Raw genomic sequence first — 23528 nt, 5'->3', positions numbered from 1 at the left:
TTTATTACATTTTGAGGCGTTATTACATTTTCAGGAAATTATTCCATTATAGGGTGAAATTATTACATTATAGGGTGCTATAAGGCTCTTTTCATCTACTGTACGTTCAAATGCTACTCTTCTGACTTTTGGAGGGAAAAATGTTTTACGGCTTTTTACATTTCCGTTACATTTTTAACATTTCTTTGCTCCAAATCAACCAGAACTGGCTCCAAAACTCCACCTCAATACTGTCTAAATCCGTGTGCAGAGCTGGTTTCCACCTCAACACTGATATTCCTCTGCACATGCATCATTCCAAACATTCACTTATTGGTCTGGATTGTTACATTTCACATTTTGAAAGCAGCTGTGATCAGTCTCTTCAGCCACCCAGCAGCTCTGTTTGCAATATGCTTGCAAGTTATTGTTTCGTTAAAAACAAACGAAACCATACATTAAATTGCACTATTAAAATGTTGTAACATCATTTTTTGATTGATAAGAAACTGATTCACTAGGAAGATAACTTTTAATTGATTATCTTAATGCATTTTGCAATACTTTTTTATGTAACGCAGCAAATTAGCACAAAAGCAAAATTCAAGCATTCAAACTGTTCTCAAGTGAAAGATTTAAATGCTGAGTCTGTCACGGGAGGCCGATATTCAGACCTACTTCCAGGTGTCACACATAGCTGCTAAATCTGAGTTAATTCTGAAATAATGAACTGGGGGAACTAACGCTCCTTAAAGCAATGCGATGCCTTCATTTAAAAGCCGTCATTGTTTGTGAAAATGAAAGGTGCACGTGAAGCTGATCCAAATGTTCCATGATTGTTGGAGGAAAGGCAGCTGCTCTTCTCAGAGCAGAAGAAGTTTGTTTCTGACCGCTAGGATCAAATTTGTTTCTCTGGTACTTTCTCAAAATCTCAACAGGACACGAGCAAAATGAGCCTTACAATAAAAAAAAACAAAAAAAAAACGAAGCAATTAACAAGTAACTAAAAAGTACAAAATGATAAATGTTGTGTAATCTAATGAGATATTATTACATAGCCTAATGATATGATTATTTACAATGAATCAATGTTGTGGATGGATGAAGGGAACTAATATATATCAAAAAAGTCTTATTTTTCAGATGAGCTTCATCTGTCAGACTCATGTTGCCTTGGCTGCATATTGTGATTAAATTACTTTTTTAGGATGTTGTATACTGTACATCAGAGTTTTAATGAATTACTTCACTGGTCCTTTATTTGTAATGGAGCAAACACATAAGTTGAAGGTAGAGTAACAGTCCTGTCAAGGGATTACAACCAATTAGATTTTTTAGATTACTCATTGCATTGTTGATATTAATGGCAGTACTGTACTATTGTTTACACAATTAAACATAATTCATTTAGGATTGTTGTATTTTGTTGAGAAACAAAGAACATAGTCGTGAAGAATAACTTATTGTTGGATTTGAACAAAACTAGAATAAAATCTCATGAAGCCACAATGTCTTTTCCTCCCAAAGCTGTTGTGAAGAACATGGTGGTCTGCCGCTTACTCAAAATGGTACTTGATCAAAACATTAGGTAAATCCATAAGTAAAAGCTATAGAAGAAATCGCAACAAGCAGAAATATGTGTGAATATTTTCCCTTTCAAGTGAATTGTGCCATATATGAAGTAAGAATGATGTGATATTGGTCAAAAAGCTTGCAGAGACTAAGTTTTTGGAAGGTTTTATTTGTGAGTTTGATAATATAATGTACTTATAAATAGCAATATCATATACCTACAAATTGAAATGACGCGATTGCCTAAGTGGCTGCCTCTTAAATGTTGCACAGCAAACAGTAGTCTTATATTTGCAGAGAAAGTGCCAGTACACAGCAACAGGTCAATGATCCTAAGTTCAGCAAGACCGAGCCGGCAGTAAACCCCATGTAGGTGAACTTGTTAACCATACACTCAAATTACGTTGGAGAGTTGTAAAATGTGTCTTCCAGCAGAAAAACCACACTACATTCCCAGGGAGCTCCCGATTGAGAGACTTTTTCAATGGTTGAATATTGACAAAAGACCTTATAGAGTAATCCAATCAAAAATGCAAATGAATGAATCAAACACTGACTGAGAAAGTCTTTGGTAGGTCAAATCAACCATTTTAATTAACTGAATTTACAGTGAGAGGAGGGTGTGAAGGTTTTGAACATGATTAGATCAATGGAAACTGAGCCCATGGTCAAAAACTGATTAGCAGCCCTCTTCACTAATCCTCACGAACGTCTATGCATCAATCAATACTCTATTCAGTGTTTGTTTCACTTGTGTGTACAGAGGTCACCCATTACAACACTGCTTGGGGTTTGATTCACGTTGCCCTACTGCAATGCCCATATTTGTGCAAGAAGTGTGCTGATTATTTGAAAGCATTAAACACTGGAACGGTGGAAGAGGGGAGGAGTGCTGAGGACGGAGGAATCACGGTGGAGCTATGAATGAGTCACTCGCACCAAATCTTATCTCCCCTGTCATTAAACTTCCTTTATCACTGTTCCCGGTTTAAAATTTTAGCAAAGTACTAAAAGAACAGTCATATACTGAACAATAAAGTATAATCTTTAAGGCTATAGCTTTCTTAATCACAAACTGACAAACTCCTCTGATGTGTCAGAAAGGGCAACTCTCTAACCTGATTCAGACATTCATGTGTTGGAGGCTTTCCTTTTGACATGTACATTACCAAAATACACGAGCAGGACTTCCCTGTGCAAGCTATCACACACACACATTAAGTTAGGACAGGATTTCTTTATTGCCAAATGATAAATGTAAATGTGGTTAGTGTAGTGGCCCCTCATGCCAACCATACACTAGACGACTTTACATACTTCTTTAAATGACTCATTTAAGACAACATCTCACATCTGAAGACTATCAACCAGAGTTTTAAGTCACAAACTTGAAACCGTTGGAACGGTTCCAACCGGATTCCTCCGTTACAGTTACTGTGACTCAGCACACTCTTTTCAAAGTTTCAAAGTTTCAAAGTTTATTTAGACGGGACAATGCATATTAATGCACACTACATTAAGCAGTATGAATACACTGGGTTTTAGCAGTAATGCTAGTTCCCACCCGCAGTCCCCACAAACAACCAAACACACTCACACTCACACTCACACCTACGGGCAATTTAGAATCATCAATTAACCTAGCATGCATGTTTTTGGACTGTGGGAGGAAACCGGAGTACCCGGAGGAAACCCACGCAAGCACGGGGAGAACATGCAAACTCCACACAGAAAGACCCTGCTGGGCCTGGGAGTCGAACCGGGAACCTTCTTGCTGTGAGGCAACAGTGCTAACCACTAAGCCACCGTGCTTTTATCCAAAGTGACTTGGGGCCAATCCCAATACACCCCCTACTTTCTACCACTACCCCTAAAATTCAAGCCACACATTTTAGGGCCCTTGTAATCTTCCCAGGGCCCTGTCCCAATACTCCCACTACCCATACTTTTCAGCACCACCCCTAAATTTTGTGCGCTACGTCACTTTGTGGTTTACGTTCGGGTACGTAAGCGACTTCGTAGTTACGTTTGCACATACGTCACACCATATCAGGAAGCTGAGAGCTAAAAGCTGTTTTAATTTCAGCTGTAGCGCTGTTAATATGCCACTTTATTAAGGCAGAATCTCAATACTCCCCCTACTTTTCTTCACTCGCCCTTCTTTTCTTCACTCGCCCTTCTTTTCTTCCCTATCCCCTAAAAAAGAAGGGGGAGATTTTAGGGCACTTGAGATCTAGGGCAGATCAGGAAGCTGAGAGCCAAAAGCTGTTTTAATTTCAGCTGTAGCGCTGTTAATATGCCACTTCATTAAGTTTTAATATTTTTTTAGGTGTAAAAGTAACCTTTAAGATCCCCAACCTGGGCTCACTTTATCCAAATAACGCCTGTTAAGAAATTTGACTCGACGTTTTCGGAGATGAGAAGAGCCCCCGGCGCCGGGGAGCAGCAGCAGCTCACAGCCGGGGGGACAGACGTGTCCGCCGGGTCAAGCTGCACTGTCGTCCCTGGAGAGAAACCTGCAGCTCTGTTGAGAATTACGCTGGCTGAAATAAATCATTTAGGAAGATGTTGGTTTAATAGATGAAATCTAACAGTTGTAGCTACACCTGTTAAGAAATTTGCTCCGAAAATTTAGAGATTTCTGCCTGCCGACTCCGGAGTTTATGGGTCCGCGTTAAATCGCAGAGTTTAAGACGCAGAGCCTACGGCGTAGGGTACGGCGTACGGCGCGTGTCGCCGCGTAACCTACGCCGTAGGCTCTGCGTCGATTTAACGCGGAACCATAAAACGGCTCCACTATCTTCACTTCAGCTTTATCTGAAAGTATGTAAATTACCCAGATAACAGCTTTGTGGTTTCTGAAAACTATTATATCAGAAACATCCAAAACAAATCTGACGAGTCACAGGATTATTTCTCTCTATTTCCCACAAAAAAAATGCTTGCTCCCTTGGTCACAATCTGAGACGAGTCTGCCTGTTTGCCTTCGGTCGGCGAGTCAAATCGACGCAGAGCCTACGGCGTAGGTTACGTAGCCTACGATGTAGGTTACGTAGCCTACGGCGTAGGTTACGTAGCTTACGGCGTAGTTTACGTAGCCTACGGCGTAGGTTACGTAGCCTACGGCGTAACCTAACAGCCTTTACTCCGGCGCGATTTTCGCGAACAACTGACAAAAAAGGGATTATGTACATTCACTGAGTGAATATTATGAAAGTAAAATATATATTTCTCGCTAGAAATGTAATCAAACCGCATTTTTATGCAGAAACTAACTCAAAATATTGATTTTATTCACTAAAAAATAAAAAAATGTCCGCCATGTTTTTTTTTTTGATTCAGTCCGCAAATGACGACGAAAAGCATTCTGGGAAATTTTTATAACTTCTCGCTCGCGAAGTCAGCATTTGAAATCACTCGATGTGAAGGGGCTATTTTCAGCCCCTAGCCCTCGTTGTGCCCACTCCCCCTAGGTGAAAAGAGGAATTGGGACACCACTACCTTCACGGGAACGCGCAAAATTTAGGGGGAGGGATCAAAACGAGGGCGAGGGGGAGTATTGGGACGCACCCTAAGTTTTAATATTTTTTCAGGCGTAAAAGTAACCGTTAAGATCCCCAACCTGGGCTCAGTTTATCCAAATAACGCCTGTTAATTTGCTCCGATGTTTTCGGGATGAGAACAGCCTGCCTGCTCGGGAGCTGATTTAGGGTTCCGCGTTAAATCGACGCAGAGCCTACGGCGTAGGGTATGGCGTAGGGTATGGCGTAGGGTACGGCGCGCGTCGCTGCGTAACCTACGCCGTAGGCTCTGCGTTGGTGTAACGCGGAACCATAAGTCAGCCTTTATTCTGGCGAGGTTTGAAAAAGACTTCCCAACAACGGGCAAACAAGTGATTATGTACATTCACTGAGTGAATATTATGAAAGTAAAATATATATTTCTCGCTAGAAATGTAATCAAAACACATTTTTATGCAGAAACTAACTCAAAATATTGATTTTATTCACTAAAAATAAGAAATGTCTGCCATGTTTTTTTTTCTCGATTCAGTCCGCAAATGACGACGAAAAGCATTCTGGGAAATTTTTCTAGCCCTCGGTCAGCGAGTCAGCATCTGAAATCCCTCGCTCTGAAAGGCTAGATTGATGCCCCCTAACACTCGTTTAAGCCACTACCACGAGGTGAAAAGAGGAATTGGGACACCACTACCCTCACGGGAACGTGCAAAATTTAGGGATAGTGCTGAAAAGTAGGGGAAGTTAGTGTATTGGGACAGGGCCTTTGAGACTTACAAATGAAATCAAACCACAGTACAGGTAGATACCCTGGCATTACACGAGGAGTTAGGAGAAGAGGGGTTCTGGAAAGAGATGCATCGTCAAGAGTTTCTGGAGAGTAGAGTGGGACACCCTAACCCTGATAGCAATGGGTAACTCCGTCCACCAAAGTGGAACCACAAACCAGGGCAGTCTGTCCTGCCGTGCGTGTAGGGTTGGCAGGACGTCCTATGTGGATCAAACAGCATCAATGTTCATGACTTGCAATAATATTGAACATATTTAATCTAGATCTGGATTTAATCAGGCACCACTACTATGGAACCAACTTCCAATCTGGGTTAAGGAGGCTGACACCACCTCCACCTTTAAAACTAAACTTAAAACCTTTCTGTTTAGTAAAGTCTATAGTTAGTGTTTAGTAAACCTCTAGCTGGTGTTGGTAAATCTCTAGATTCTCTAAAGCCTCTCACCCTTCTTCTCCTCTCCTCTTCCCTTCCTCTCTTCTCCATTTCCATTTTTATTTATTATAAGTATCTCATAGCCATCATTTTTGTCCATCTGTAGTTTCTTGTGCCGGTCCCCTTTTTTCTCATTTGTGCATGTTTGCAGGCCGGAGCTTCAGGAGCTCCGTGCTGGCCAGCGCCCCCCCAACCGCCACCATATTTGAGTTTTCTTAAGCTGTGAGCCATTGTAATGAATCCAGAATGTGTGACATTTTTGTTTTTGTAATTGCATTACAGAAAATCACAATATTCTAATTTTCTGAGACAGTCCTGTATGTTCCCCAAGGACACTTGGACATATCTCCCCCACACCCCATTATCACTATTATAATGGTACAAATATTATGACCATGTGTCACCATTCAGTGTGAAAATACAGAGGCAGTATTTGTCTTATTTCGAGTACTGAAATAAACGATAAGCATTCATTTAAGCTGATGAATAACTATAACACAGCCTAATGAAACAGGCAACATTTAGCTGTTAAATACGTGCTGGAAGCCGGCGTGTTGAAATATGATGGGTCAGACATAACTGTCGTATAATCAGTCACCCAAACTTCTGCCCTGGGGCTAAAAGTCAAAGGATCGCCGAGACCTGATGTAACACTTGTGTGATTCTCCCCTTTGAAACTTCAAACTCCAGTTTGTGAACAAAGTCCTGTCTATCTTCTGAATAGGAATCTCCGACCACTGACCAAACTCCATTTGTAACTACTGCCTATTTGTACCTTCTCCTCAATGACTACATTTCATTTGCCTAACTCTGATCTCAAAGGCAGGCGAGCGGCCGGGAAGCAAGACAAGTAAACGTTAGAAATCCAAGAGCCAGCAGCTTGAAGGAAAAGGCAATCATGGTGGAACTGGAACTGATGGCCCTAGATGTGGAATATAAACTGTCTCCGGGGACTTATTTGATTCTTTCTGAGGGAACGACAGCATGATGGAACTGTGAGTGTTTGTGAGGCCCGTCCAGGAGCGCGTTGACGTTGATAAGAGTAAAGTAGAAGGAACAATGTGCTGCCTGCAGCAGAAACGGCTGCTGCTGCAGGAGATGCTGCAGATAGGTGAGTAGTGTCATGGCAAAGACCTTGTCAACAGATAACTATCTGCAAATAACACGGCTTATGCAAGTGGCCGCAGCAGCTCAGCGCTGGAATATCATATCATCCGTGTCAAACGAATATTCGGAGTTCTTGCTTTACCATGATGACGGCATTATTGTTTTATAAAGATTGAATTAACTTGTTTTAAGCATTTTTGGTAGTCGAAAAAAAAATAATACCATACCTTCTTGTCAATTGATAAAACTCTATTGCAAAGCTAATTTGTCATTTGTTTTCAAACCATATTTTCATATATTATTTAGCATATTTTTTGAAGTTTGTTCTACAGTAACACATCTTAAATTCAGGGGGCTTTCAACATGAAAAGATTAAAACAATTCACGGTTAAAAGTTTCCTCTTTGTCCTACTGCGTTTTAAAGTTAAAGTTTTAAAGCATGTATAGATAGATAGACAGATAGATTCTTTATTTTCTGTCATACATTCTGGATTCATTACAAATCAACTGAAATATTGCAAGCCTTTTATTATTTTAATATTGCTGATTATGGCTTACAGTTTAAGATTAAGATTCCCAGAATATTCAATTTTTTTAGATAGGATATTTGAGTTTTCTTAAGCTGTGAGCCATGATCAGCAATATTAAAATAATAAAAGGCTTGCAATATTTCAGTTGATTTGTAATGAATCCAGAATGTATGACATTTTTGCATTACAGAAAATAAAGGACTTTATCACAATATTGTAATTTTCTGAGACAGTCCTGTATACTTACTACGATATATATAAGTTACTTAAAGATATCATTTTTTCCTATATTTGAGTTCATCTACCTTCAACATATTTTTGTAGTGTTTAAAACTAAAGCAGATTCTTGACAGAGAAATTCTTGTTTTATATCCAGTCATACTGAAAAAAGAAAAAGAACTCCAGCAGCCTCTGTGGAGCAAATAAGTCAACAATTGCATCAATAGACATGAAGAGCCATGCATGAAGTAAATCAATCACAGTCTCTGATAATACTCACTAATCATTAACTCTGTTTTGCTGAGAATTCATTTTGACTGCTGTCACAATCTGTGGTGTCAGCAGCTCTGCTCTGCACGTTTATCTGTGCCGGTCCTTCAGTCATCAGCCCATCAATAGATATTACACTTCAACAACTGGAATAACAAGTTACTAAATATCCTCCAACATTACCCTCATCCTGCCAGCTCTGAGCTTAAACCAAAGAGAACGTTTATGTACAACATGTGAAACTGAAACTGAATCAGTACTTTAAGCATTTTTTTTTTCTTTAAAAAAAAAATCTTTATCTAATAGGTCATTGCATATTTATTCATTAGAGCAGGGTTGGGCAACTTCAGTATTGAAGGACGCTGTCCTGCATGTTTTAGTTCTGTACAATGCTGTTTATGACACAGCCACTGGTATCACAGTGTGATTAAGGGCCAATCCCAATACACCCCCTACTTTCTACCACTACCCCTAAAAAAGAAGGGACACATTTTAGGGCCCTTGAAATCTTCCCAGGGCCCTGTCCCAATACTCCCACTACCCCTACTTTTCAGCACCACCCCTAAATGTTGCTGCTACGTCACTGCGTGGTTTACGTTCGAGTACGTAAGCGACTGCGTAGTTACGTTTGCACAAACGTCACACCATATCAGGAAGCCCAGAGATAAAAGCTGTTTTAATTTCAGCTGTAGCGCTGTTAATATGCCACTTTATTAAGTTTTAATATTTTTTCAGGCGTAAAAGTAACCGTTAAGATCCCCAACCTGGGCTCAGTTTATCCAAATAACGCCTGTTAAGAAATTTGATCCGATGTTTTCGGAGATGAGAAAAGCCGCCGGTCCGGGGCAACAGCAGCCGGAGTACAGACGTGATCGCCGGGTCAACCTGCGCCGTCGTCCCTGCAGCTCTGTGGAGAATTACTGCTGGCTGAAATAAATCATTTAGGAAGATAAATGTTGGTTTAATAGATGAAATCTAACAGTTGATTTCATCTATTACTATCTACTGCAGTTAAATAAAAAGTTGATCACAAAAAAAAAGAAATCTAACAGTTGTAGCTACACCTGTTAAGAAATTTGCTCCGATGTTTTCGGGATGGGAACGGCCTGCCGGCTCGGGAGCTGATTAATGGTTCTGTGTTAAATCGACGCAGAGCCTACGGCGTAGTTTACGGCGTACGGTGCGTGTCGCCGCGTAACCTACGCCGTAGGCTCTGCGTTGGTGTAACGTGGAACCATAAATCAGCCTTTATTCTGGCGATATTTGAAAAAGACTTTGCAAGCAACGGGCAAGCTAGTGATTACGTACATTCACTGAGTGAATATTATGAAAGTAAAATATATATTTCTCGCTAGAAATGTAATCAAAACACATTCTTATGCAGAAACTAATTCAAAATATTGATTTTATTCACTAAAAAGTAAGAAATGTCCGTCATGTTTATTTTTTGATTCAGTCCGCAAATGATGATGTAAAGCATTCTGGGAAATTTTTCTGGCCCTAGTTCAGCTAGGGTGCATCTAAAAACCCTCGATCCGTAGGGCCAGATTCATAGCCAATACACTCGTTTTCTTCACTAACCCTAGGTGGAAAGAGGAATTGGGACACCACTACCCTCATGGGAACGCGCAACATTTAGGGGTAGGGATGAAAGTAGGAGTAGTGGGGGGATTGGGACTGGGCCAAAATAGGGAAACCTCTCTAACATGCAGAACCATGGCCGTTGCCCACCTCTGCATTACAGCAGTATCGTTTACCTGATGTATGCTTGTTGGTGGCATCAGTAATGGGGATTTCTCTTTAAGATTTATTTAGATGTTTTCAGTGAATTGTATTCTCAGTTCATTTGTTCCCTCTGCCAGCTACAGCTACAGCCACATATTTCTCTCTTCTGCTCTTATTTTTTCACCACTTTCACAATTCTAACCAACAGTGGTGGTAAGTATTTCAAGTATCTTACTTTATATTAGAGTAAAAAATATTACAGTGGAAAGTTACTATTGTTTAAGTAAAAGTATGGGTTTCAAAGTTTACAGAATAAAAAAGTATTGGGATTTTTTTAGCAACAACCTGGCAAAGTATATACTGTAGTACTTGCAGGTTTCTGAAAACCATCACTAAAAAACTAATGATGCTTAAATGCAGCGGTGCTGTACTCAATTACAGTACAGTACAGTAGTTTTGATAAAATCCTGTAATTCACCACTTAATGACTGAAAAGGTATCACGTTCTTTACTTTGCTCAGCATACTGGATCATTATATTTTAGTTTTGCAGTATATACTTTACATTTCAATTATGTGTAAGCAGTATTGGTGCATTTCAGTCTTGCAGCCAGTCTTGCTATATCTAACCTAAATTCCTTCAGAGTACTGCAGAAATAATGCTTTGCAAGTAAAAACCAAATGTGCAAAGCAGCTAAAGTTCAAATAAAATATTGGTATATGTGCGTATAATATTTATCTCAAATATATAACTGAAATTTAAATATAATTGAGGTCAGAACGTTAGTGAATGCCTTTTGTTCCTATCCACCTCTGAAGTACTGAATACTACAGTGTATATGACATCTCTGCATACTACTACCCCCATGTGGACATGCAGTCACAGCACGAGTGCACGCTCGGCCCAGGACTTCACTTAATACTAATACTACAGTAAATGTTCCTTTTACAAAGTCTTGAATCCCTGGATCTCTGTTCAGTCATTCTATACACAACATCTTCATCTTACCAAATATATAGGACTGTCTCAGAAAATTAGAATATTGTGATAAAGTTCTTTATTTTCTGTAATGCAATTAAAAAAACAAAAATGTCATACATTCTGGATTCATTACAAATCAACTGAAATATTGCAAGCCTTTTATTATTTTAATATTGCTGATTATGGCTTACAGTTTAAGATTAAGATTCCCAGAATATTTTAATTTTTTGAGATAGGATATTTGAGTTTTCTTAAGCTGTAAGCCATGATCAGCAATATTAAAATAATAAAAGGCTTGCAATATTTCAGTTGATTTGTAATGAATCCAGAATGTATGACATTTTTGCATTACAGAAAATAAAGAACTTAATCACAATATTCTAATTTTCTGAGACAGTCCTGTACATGTAGCAAATGTAACTTTTCATTTGTTTTGCATAGGGATTAATTTTGGTCAGCTTTGTATTAGTGACGTGGATGAATCTAAAATACTAAAATAAAAGATCTATGTTTGCTAAAAAAGTCTTTTGCCTCCCCTACATTCAAATGTTAAGACAAGCTGAAACACCTTTATCTTACAATAATCACATTTTCTGAGACAGTCCTATAATGTCAAGATAATTTAGCCTAATATACGTTATACATACATGTATATTTATCAAAGCAGTACTTTGAAAAATCCCCCTCACTCTCAAAAAGGTTCAAGATTCAAAGAGCAGTAAACCAAAACTGAAAAGAAGTGTTGTAAGGCGTTCACAGAGCTTTGTCTCTGAGCCTCCAACGACACGCAACAACCAGAAAATCCACACTCAGACTTTCCCACTGAGCTCCCTGCGTGTCCTTTACCTTTGCATGGATTGTTGAAAAGCAGCGTCCCATCTTGGCCGTACATCCCTGTAAGGGCCGAACGTTGCCAGTGATCTGAGCTGAGCGAAGGCCCATGGGCCCCGGCAGCTCTAACGCCCGGTGATGTGGAGGCCGGTCTGGAGGAGAAGCAGGGCCACTGCTGCTGCTGTTTCCTCGGGGCCAGTACTGACTGTAAGGGCCCACGGTGCTCAGGGATAATCTCCTAATGCCTGTCACAATGAGATTTGATCGGAGACCTAAACACCCAGATTAATGGTGTCAAGTGAACGGCATATTACCTACTTTCTACACAGGCTACTTATGGCCTTTGAGATTCCTGTAAACATCAGAAAAACACGGTTTTGTCGTGTTCTACGTCAGTACGAGGTGAATCTCATCTCGCTGCACCCTGCCCTCTAACTTTCCAACACAATTCAATTCAATTCAATTCAATTCAATTTTATTTATAGAGCGTCTAATACAACAAAAGTTGTCTCCAGACGCTTTCCAGAGACCCAGAACATGAACCCCCGAACAATTATTACAATGGCAGGTAAAAACTCCCCTTTATGAGGGAAGAAACCTGGACCAGGACCTGGATCATAAGGGGGGGCCCTCCTGCCGAGGGCCAGACTGGGGGTCGGGGACGTCAGCAGCACACAGCAGGACCGGGGGGGGGGGGGGTACCGCAGGCAGGTGGAAGCAGCAGCGGGATGATCGGGGGTGGGGACCGCAGCCAGGTGGAAGCAGCAGCGGGATGACCAGGGGTGGGGACCGTAGGCAGGTGGAAGCAGCAGCGGGATGACCGGGGGTGGGGACAGCAGGCAGGTGGAAGCAGCAGCGGGATGACCGGGGGTGGGGACCGCAGGCAGGTGGAAGCAGCAACGGGATGACCAGGGGTGGGGGCCGCAGGCCAACACACAGCTCCCGAAGCTCCGGCCCAATCAGCAAGCCCCAGGTTAGGTTCAGGGTCGGGGAAAGGTTGAGAAGGGGCAGGGCCAGGGAGAGGAGTCTTGACGGACAAATCTCTCCCCTGCCTGCCCGGGCCGTTACCCTGCCCCTCTCACTCCCACACTGCAGGTTCCGGTGTTGTGCATTCAGAGATGCTCTTCACCACCGGCAGAGGATGCTGCACCAGCAATAGTTATTTTTAGTATTAGTTATTTAGTAATACTTTGGTGTGTATTTTATCTTCTATAGCCTGTTGGGCTTGTTCGTTTTTTTTTTTTTTTTTTTTTTTTTTTCGGGTAACCAAACAGTCTTTAAACACAAAGTGGCTGTTGGAGGAAAAGAATAACGTGTTTTATATCTTGTTGTTTGTAACCAGTACTGCTATTGTTTCCTTTTCTGGTTTGAAAGTAGAATGTAACAATGAAAAGGAGATCGTGTGACATCTGAACCGTGTGATATGTATGAACATTTTGCTCAATAAACAAAGTTGAAAAAAAAATAAATAAAATTCCTAATAATATGGATGGATTACTTTTAGCGCCTAATTGGTGAAATTTTAATAATGGATGCGGACTGTTCAGGTGCTATAATGTGATTCATAGCAGTTACAAAGTCTGTTATAAAATGTTGTGTGATCCACCTGAAAAGAGGAGGATATTTTGTACTCTTTTGTACTCTACATATGTGGCTCATTAGATTGTAACAACATATATATAAAAAAACTTTAAATATCCACTGGAATTACATCAAATACATCAAAACACAACAATAAAAAACTCTTTTCTGAACTTATCAATATGACTCTGTCCTTCACAGGATAAGTAAAATGGATCACTGCAAAAACTCACAATCTTAACAAGAATATTTGTCTTATTTCTAGTTAAAATGTCTCATTTTAGTAAAAAAAAAAAAAACAAGACTCACCACTGGAAAAAACAACAATTTTCACCTGTTTCAAGTAGATTTTCACTTGAAATAAGTAGAAAAATCTGCTATATTATTTGTAATCAGCACAAATTATCTGTCTCCATATGATAAAATCCACCACCCCCCCTGATTGTTTTTTACAACTCGAGTACTGACGATACTTAAGTACTTGTTTTGAGTAGAAATGTCCTTAAAGTTAAAGTTATGGTCATTATCCACACAACCCCTAACATGTAACATGTACACCCTGACACAGTAATACTATCAGCGTATCTTGACACTTTGACAGAGAACATTAAGGAGCCGGGCGTCTCTGTGAGCTGTCGTCCAGTCATCAGCGTTGTGGGTAAACAGCTCTGAGCTGGGGTCTGTTTAACGGCTGTTGTCATATTTACTCTCACCAGGAGGAGCAGCCAACGGCAGAGCTGGGGAGTTTGCTCAGGCCACGACCGTTGAGCTAATAATCCCTGGTGTCTTGACACAATGTGCATTCTGTGAGCTATGAGCTGCGTTTTTCAGATAAAGCTGTTTCAGCTTGTCTTAACATTTGAATGTAGGGGAGGCAAAAGACTGGACGTTTTTTTAGTAAACATACATCATTTATTTTAGTATTTTAGATTCATCCACGTCACTAATACAAACTGGCCGTGAGAAAGCTGACCAAAATGAATCCTTATGCAAAACAAATGAAAAGTTACATTTGCTACATGTAATGTTTCTGGAGGTCGTTAAAGCAGAGACCCTCTAATATAACATATAATATAACAATATAACCAAATCTATGCCAACAAGGAGTTTAGGTTTGGAAGGTGAAAGTTATTGTAAACAGTACTCGAGTTGTAAAAAACAATCAGAGGGAATGGTGGATTTTATCATATGGGGACAGATAATTTGTGCTGATTACAAATAATATAATATATTACAAATAATAGCAGTGACCAAAACACCTGCAGAAATACTGCAGGAATGACATAGCAGCAGTTAAATGCAGCCTTCTGTAAGCTTTAAATATCCACTGGGCTTACATCAAATACATCAAAACACAACAATAAAAAACACTTTTCTGAACTTATCAATATGACTCTGTCCTTCACAGGATAAGTAACATGGATCACTGCAAAAACTCTAAATCTTAACAACAATTTTCACCTGTTTCAAGTAGATTTTCACTTGAAATAAGTAGAAAAATCTGCCAGTGGAACAAGATTTTGTTGCTTGTAATAAGAAGATAATTCTTGTCCCACTGGCAGATTTTTCTACTTATTTCAAGTGAAAATGTACCTGAAACAGGTGAAAATTGTCAGATAAGTTATTTTTTTGGAGTTATTTTTCTGGTGATGACTCTAAATGTTGAAATAGCAGTAAAACCACATTCATTGATGAAATGACATAAGGGATGGAAAGGGGGGATGTCAGTTTTACAGGGGGGAGGATTTTGACCATTTTTATTTCAGGGGGGGGATGATTTGGACCGTTTTTATTTCAGGGGGGATGCCGTCCCCCCTCGACCCCCCTCAACTCCAGTACTGGCTATAAATATCCTGGTTTTGGAATATTTGTACTCAACAATGGTGAACCATATTTCTGGGTTTGTTTAAAGTTCTTTTAATAAAATCAGTATGAGATTTTGTAGAGTCTGATCTATTTCGTGTTTGCTTGATTTGTAGATCAAAACACAAGTTCTTTATAATTCTTGTAATAATACACTCCCTACTCCCACATGTGGCTTAAAGAATGAGACTGAAAACTATTGATGTGATTTCACCAGAGGTTAGTGCTAAACTCAGCACGCTGGCGTTGATGAGAGCAGGCTCTTCCATGCTGCCAACTCACCACACGGAGCTTGACTCCAACTTGCTTTCCTTTTTGCTACTGCCCAAGTCAGAAAAGAGGTGCATATTCCCCCTGGACTCACAAGTGTTTGTTTATACATTTTCCCAAAAGGTCCACCAAGGATCTTTCCTCTAATATCATGGCTGATGTTTTTCCTCCAAGCCATTATGTCTGCTACACATCAGAATGCTCCGGAGCAGCAAAATGTCAAACTTTGTGCTTTTACATTTGTGCTTACAGTAGCTTATGATTAATGAACCAAGTGTTATTATTTAGCAGCATGTGAAAGCTTCCTACTCTCGTAAGTGCTGTGGAAGCTGTACCAGTTTACATGGTTTATTACCCGCTGCTTCTGCATTTCACTTTAGTTTTTCTCAGTAAATACTGACACAGTGTTATACTTTGTTTACTCATGTGTTGCTGTTGAACTTATTTAAAGTTCTGGTTTGGGCCATATGATTTAAACAATAGTAATAATATTGTTGTTGGACATATCTACAGGCTCTGAAAAGAGTATCATCAATAAGCTGGCTTGGACAACCTTACTAAGTTCTGCTGGATCTCCACAGGGGCACACGGCACCAGGACACCCTGGGGTGCAATCTTTTCAGTCTATAATTCTTTCATTGGATTTGCACCTACATGTTGTGGCCGCCTTTGTGAAGGGAGGAACTGATCTGTCAACTGTTCACCACCTGGTGGTGAGTTGGATCAGATGCTGGACTGACCACGCACGCCCAAATGTATAGTTTTCAATTCAATTTTATTTATATAGCGTCTAATACAACAGAGTTGTCTCTAGACGCTTTCCAGAGACCCATACCCAGAACATGACCCCCGAGCAGTTATTACATAAACAATGGCAGGTAAAAACTCCCCTAGTGGGAGAAAAACCTTAAGCCAAACAGTGGCAAGGAAAACCTCCCCTTTAGGAGGGAAGAAACCTTGAGCAGGACCAGGCTCATAAGGGGGGACCCTCCTGCCGAGGGCCAGACTGGTGGGTCAGGGACGGCAACAGCACAGCAGGCAGGTGGAAGCAGCAACGGGATGACCAGGGGTGGGGACCGCAGGCCAGCACGCAGCTCCCGAAGCTCCGGCCCAATCAGCAAGTCCCAGGTTGGGGTGCAGGGTCAGGGAAAGACTTGTGCTCCGTAATGCAAGCTACAAGCCACCCACGACCACCTGCAGAGAGAGAAAAGGGAGGAGAAGGGGGGCCAGCAACGGGATGACCAGGGGTGGGGGCCGCAGGCCAGCACGCAGCTCCCGAAGCTCCGGCCCAATCAGCAAGTCCCAGGTTGGGGTGCAGGGTCAGGGAAAGACTTGTGCTCCGTAATGCAAGTGTAGTGAGGGTTTACTGAGAATATCTGGCAGAAAAACCCGTCGGAAAGATCTTTAATCCCCACCTCTTGTGCTGGCCCCCATTTTCTTTTTTCTCTTTTGTCCATGTTGCAGCATCCTCTGCCGGTGGTGAAGAGCATCTCTGAATGCACAACACCGGAACCTGCAGTGTGGGAGTGAGAGGGTCAGGGTAACGGCCCGGTCAGGCGGGGGAGAGGTTTGTCCGTCAAGACTCCTCTCCCTGGCCCTGCCCCTTCTCAACCTTTCCCCGACCCTGCACCTAACCTGGGGCTTGCTGATTGGGCCTGAGCTTCAGGAGCTGCGTGCTGGCCTGCGGTCCCCACCCCCGGTCATCCCGTTGCTGCTTCCACCTGCCTGCGGTCCCCACCCCCGGTCATCCCGTTGCTGCTTCCACCTGCCTGCCGTCCCCCCCCCCCCGGTCAACCCGTTGCTGCTTCCACCTGCCTGCTGTGCTGTTGACATCCCCGACCCCCCAGTCTGGCCCTCGGCAGGAGGGCCCCCCCTTATGATCCAGGTCCTGGTCCAGGTTTCTTCCCTCATAAAGGGGAGTTTTTACCAGCCATTGTTTATGTAATAATTGCTCGGGGGTTTATGTTCTGGGTCTCTGGAAAGCATCTAGAGACAACTTTTGTTGTATTAGACGCTATATAAATAAAATTGAATCGAATTGAATTGAATTGAATTGAACCTCCGACAGAGCTTCAATCACATCAAAGTTCAAAGTCCTTTATTGTCACGTGCACAACAAGCTACAAGAGCAGGGCTGCCGTTGGAAAACTTGGGTCACAGACTCCCTTAAACAGTGCAATCTTATCCCATCTGGAGGGAGGTGGGGGACATTTACTTTATCCCCCCCCATTACTGAGGCAGCTGAGTAGAGCCGTGGCTGCTCGCTCATCAGCGTCTGCTGTGACGGTTCTCACTAAACCCGGTGGTGGAAAACCAGGCTGAGGGAGGACATTAAGTTAAAGAATGAAGGCTTAGTTAGCCTGAGGCCGCTAACAGGCCACCGGGCCGCAGACTCAGCAGTTGATGAGACAAAAACTCGGGAAACTGAGGGAGGAATTGGAGAGACTTTTGATTGGCACCAAGAAGATTCCAGCAAACTGTCAGGTGGCTAAAGCAACACTTCACCAAGACTGTGTGGTGAGGGTGGCGTTCTGCCGACCTCCACTGGTAATATCTGCAGATGGAGGAAGGAATACTTGAAGGATCTTCCTAATACACATCCTCCCTGGAGGAGTAGCATCAGCATGCCTGTTTGCTTGTTCGTGAGTGTAAGTGGTTTCCTCTCCAGCTGCCGTCATTTATCAACAAACCAAACACCTACAAACCCACTGTTTATTGACCTCAAATCCTTAAAATTAATTGATATAGTTGAAATAAACACTGCACTCCTAGGGCCCCATTTACTAAGATCCTAAATAAAGAGTACTAAATTGCGTGTGCACTGAAAAAGTTTGCACGTGCTGTTGTTGTGTGTTTTGCGGGTGATCAACTAGGAATGCTTGCGCAATTGATAACAGGTGCAAACCTCAGTATTTAAATGAGGTGTTGCGTGTCTTACGGTTTGCGCCATGGAGAGTCTGGATGGAAAGCAGGATCGCAAGCGCAAAATGAAATTTGACGCGGTGGAGTTAGAAATATTAGTGGAAGAGGCAAATAAACACATTCATGAACTACAGCAAAGAAATTTAAACATAACCAAAAGTGTTGTGCCGTATTCAGCACCCCTGCCGTGAAAAGCACCCCCTCGTCGACATATACCCACAGATTTCGTATTCACGAGTAAATGTCAAAAAGGACTAAATGCTCATGTTTAATTTACTACAAATGACAACGTACACACAATGACAAAAATGATATTCTCATTCTGTGTCACGTTCTGTTTAGCGTCCAGTTTTGTGTTAATGATTCATGTTTAAATGCGCTCATGGATTCCACAATAGTCATACTTTCCCACAGTCACAGATAACAAAAATCGGGTAAATGGTTATTGATGTCATTAATTAATAGCCTGCTTACTGTGTTGTCTTCAATAATATTTGTAAATATATATAATATAAACTCCTAAGTATGTGTTTGTGTGAGTGTGTATGAGGGGGTGCTTTTCACGGCAGGGGTGCTGAATACGGCACAACACCACAATAACAGCAGCCATCGGTGCGTAATGCTGGGCAGATTAGCACCTTCCTTTCGAACGTATTAAATACAGACGCAATCACAATCCCCGCAAAAACTTTCAGGCTTGGTAAATCTCATTGCGCGTGGTAAATGAACCTATTTGCATTTTCCCCTCCCAGTATTTAGCGCTTTCTGGCGGGTACGCCCCATATTGATTATTCATCAGGGCAAAAGTACTAAATGAACAGCGTGTGCTATTTTGCTCATTTGAGAGGCGCAGTCCTCTTTGCACGCTGTTAGTAGATCAGCTGGCACTTTGGTTTTCGGGTGATGTCAAGTTTGCACACGTTTTTACGCACGCAAACCTTTAGTAAATCAGGCCCCTAGGGGTATATTTTATTGATTACTTATCTTATTGAACGTGAAATCATCCTTCGTAAATTACATTTAATTAAAACCCGTGCTTATTAATCACAAAACACAGGTTAAACATCATGACCAAATCCGCTCCGACCCGCTGTGTCAGGATCAGCGCAGAGACTGCAGCTTCGCCTGAATTATGGTTCTGCGTTAAATCGACGGCCATATGATGGTCCCGTCTGTCACACATTTACTGTCAGTGTTTGCTATATAATATATAATATTTGCAATATACTGTGGACATCTGAATAAAAACTTAACTCATAAATAGATGAATCAAAGCGCTCTCCAGCTCTGTGTCTGATTGTCTTTTTCTCCTCAGATCATGCCGAGCACCGCCGGGTCACGCAAACCCGACCAATTCAATATTAAAACGGAAAAAGACGTTTTTCCGTTTTTTGTCTTACCAACTGCATTTATTCTATCGCAGGTTTTCTCCGATATTGCGTTTCTTTTGGTAATGTTTAAATTTCTTTGCTGTAGTTCATGAATGTGTTTATTTGCCTCTTCCACTAATATCTCTAACTCCAACTCGTCAAATTTCATTTTGCGCTTGTGACTTGTGACTGTGCATTCCATCCAGACTCTCCATGGCGCAGATTTTGCGCTCGCAAACCGTAACGCAACACCTCATTTAAATACTGCTGTTTGCACCTGTTATCAATTGCGCACGCAATCTTAGTTGATCACCCGCAAACCACACGCAAACAGCACGCAAACAGCACGCGCAAACTTTTTCAGTGCACACGCAATTTAGTACTCTTTATTTAGGATCTTAGTAAATCGGGCCCCTAATGTATAAGGCACACAAGCATCTCCTTCCATCCTTATCCAGAGTCTATTCCAGGCTAGAGAGACTGCCATATATAATAGAACCAAAACTAGGATAAATACTAAAGAAAGATGCATTTAATAGAACGAAAACTAGGATAAATACTAAAGAAAGATGCATTTCGGTTACAGCAGTTAAAATATGGAACAGCCTAAATAATGAATTAAAAAACTGTAGTTTAATAAATACATTTAAATCGATGTATAAATCCAATATAATCGAAAGATACAGAACATTAGTGTGATACAAAACTATATATATATATATATATACATAATAAACATATATACATTCTTACAAGAGGATGTAAAACATATATACTTAATAATAATAATTAAATATATATATATATATATATATATATATATATATATATATATATATATATAAAAATATATATATATATATATATATAAATATATATATATATATATATATATATATATATATATATATATATATGTTGCAGCATCACTTGAGGAAAACATTGACTGCTTGCGCAGTTTTTTTTCCTCTGTCTTTTAGCCAGAGTTTTATAAAAAAGGATTTGCATTTCTGAATCCTACTGTGACATGCAAATGATTGAATGGATGACCACTGCAGTGAAAACACAACCCCCACCGACCTACAGCTGCTGTGAGAGCCATGGGGATGGGATTTTGCATTTAGTACGACATTGTTTAGGGCAGATATTAAACTCTGCAGGTCTGTTACCAACAGAAGGACGGGATGACTGGGATTCTGTGATCTCCAATTCATTTCAATCCTCTGTTTGTTTGTACAGTACTATCAACAGTGACTTGTCAATAGGGGGCGCTAGGGCGCCGCCCCCATTAAAATTAAAAACAGGGGAATAAAAAAAAAATATATATATATATAGACACAGTACACATAAATTACGTAATAAAAAGTAATACAAATATAATATATTTAATTTTCTCAGATGGCAAAAATAAGAACTTTATTGATCCCACATAGGAGTAATTCATGTTATATCAGCTATAGAGAACAAGGTAGTGCCGAAAAACAATATATATCCCCCCTCACAAAAATAAGAAAAATAGAGAAACATATTTTCTTATCAAAAAAACTAATTTAAAATTTTTCAAATAACAAAATAACATATTTGAACCATTCTTCAGACAATATCTGTCAATATCTCTATACAACTGAAAAAATCTGAAAAATGGTTCAAATATGTTATTTTGTTACTTGAAAATTTTAAAATATGTTTATGTAAAATATGCTACATGTATATGTAGTATATGTAGTGATATTTAATAAAAAATAACAAAAAAATGTCTGTTCCAACAGAGTTTATAGTTGTGTTTTAATCCCCACTCGCCAGTACGCCCCCCCAAAATGTTTTATCACCAGCCGACACTGACTATCAACAACCATATAAGAATTCATTAAAGTTTCACTGTAGCTTAATGTTTCAAACAAAGTCCACAGGGAACGTGTATCCACCACTAGCACGGCTTTTCAGACCCAATAACGCGTCTAAACCCTCCTCTCGGCCCTTCAGGCTCATTACTCTCAGCTCTGTGACAACTCCTCCCGTCACAGCTTCATGGCCGTCGTGCTTAACACCTTAAGCCTTTTGATCGTCCTCCGTATCACTGACACACCTCCTGAATTACAGCTGTGGGAAAGATCCACACATGTGGCAATAATATTTCCATCCTGAATCAGTAGTGATACTGCGGTGCTTTACAGCAACACGGATGCTACAGAAAACAACTGAAAAAGAAAGGAAAATAAGCAGCAGAACAGTCTTGACACCTTTCCTCTGGTGAAACTGCAGAGCCGAGCGGTTATAACAAAAGTGTGTACTCACCAAGTGCAGGTTCCATACTTGAACTGACTGGTGTGTTTACATTGACCATGTCGTCCTCTACGTCCTCCGGATCATACAGTTTTAATCCACTTTTTCCCTTCTTAAGGTGTAAAATGTGGGAATTTGGTGCGGTGTGCTGCGGCGTGAGAAGGGTGTTGTTGGTGCAAGGTAAGGCCGGTGTTGCCGCTGTTATCTTATTGATTTTCCTAATCTGGGCAAATGTGGGTGGGGAGGTTAAACAGTAACCAGGCTCATATGGACACCAATCTATATAGCAGCTGTAACCATGGCAACATGATGATAGAAACTCAAATAGACATGAAGTTATAATGTGCTTTTCCCTCTTTCTCATCACCAAACGGCCGTCTCTCCAGACACAGGTTAAGAAGGAGTAAGAGCAGGAGGTTTGGCAGGTTTATTCAAAAGACAGAGAAAGTAAGAGGGTGGGACGCGGGAAGGAAAGCAGTGAGGAGGAGAAGTGTAACCAAACTGTTCACCGTTTGTGAAATCATCAGTTATGATTTGACTGATGGAGTAAAAGTAATTTACTGCTTGACTGTTAAAGATTTGGGCCTAAATCATCTGTGGAAACATTTAATGTGTTTAAAATATTATTCCTGCAGTCCCACTGCAGTAATTAAGTGGTTCATTATGTACAGGACTGTCTCAGAAAATTAGAATATTGTGATTTTCTGTAATGCAATTACAAAAACAAAAATGTCGTACATTCTGGATTCATTACAAATCAACTGAAATAATAAAAGGCTTGCAATATTTCAGTTGATTTGTAATTAATCCAGAATGTATGACATTTTTGTTTTTTAATTGCATTGCAGAAAATTAAGAACTTTATCACAATATTCTAATTTTCTGAGACAGTCCTGTATGGAACAAAGCAAAGGTATTGCGAGTGTTTGCATCTATAACGTTCAGCTGTGAAACCAGTGGTTTTCCAGCATGTCTGTTTCTACTATGCATACTGTATTGTGAGAAGATTGCCAATCAATTTATGAAGTATACAGAAATGAACAAAAATATACTTAAAGGATGAATTTCTTTGACAGAAAACAAACAAACAAAACATTGCAAATAAACAGATCATTTTAAAAATGATGTGAGTTTGCACTTAAAAACCAGTTGGTGGCATAACCTACGGTGGCCGAGACCCGCCATTGCTGAAAATAAAAGTAACGCTGCAAACAGAAACAAACGCTGCTGCAAATTAAAGAAACGCTGTAAATAAAAAGAAACGCTTTGCAAATAAAATAAACG

At 40.5% G+C, this 23528-nt stretch overlaps 1 protein-coding gene and 1 long non-coding RNA gene across 2 annotated transcripts in view; one reads left to right on the top strand and one right to left on the bottom strand.

Annotated features, from left to right (window-relative positions):
- The window catches only part of hnf4a (hepatocyte nuclear factor 4, alpha), a 40480-nt gene extending 18035 nt beyond the window's left edge, over positions 1-22445 (bottom strand). The window contains exon 1 of the mRNA XM_061735162.1: positions 22257-22445. Within this exon, the coding sequence (XP_061591146.1) occupies positions 22257-22305 (49 nt within the window). The 5' untranslated portion in view covers positions 22306-22445. The remainder of the gene's footprint in view (positions 1-22256) is intronic.
- On the top strand, positions 6966-17196 carry LOC133456651 (uncharacterized). The gene is made up of 3 exons (XR_009783812.1): positions 6966-7403; positions 16251-16382; positions 17134-17196. It is a non-coding gene; the product is annotated as an uncharacterized LOC133456651 (long non-coding RNA).
- Positions 22446-23528: the final 1083 nt, after the last annotated feature.

The sequence above is a fragment of the Cololabis saira genome, chromosome 12, assembly GCF_033807715.1.
Source record: "Cololabis saira isolate AMF1-May2022 chromosome 12, fColSai1.1, whole genome shotgun sequence".
In the NCBI taxonomy this organism is placed as follows: domain Eukaryota; kingdom Metazoa; phylum Chordata; class Actinopteri; order Beloniformes; family Belonidae; genus Cololabis; species Cololabis saira.
The sequence above is the reverse complement of the archived record's forward strand: the minus strand, read 5'-3'. Positions and strand labels throughout refer to the sequence as shown.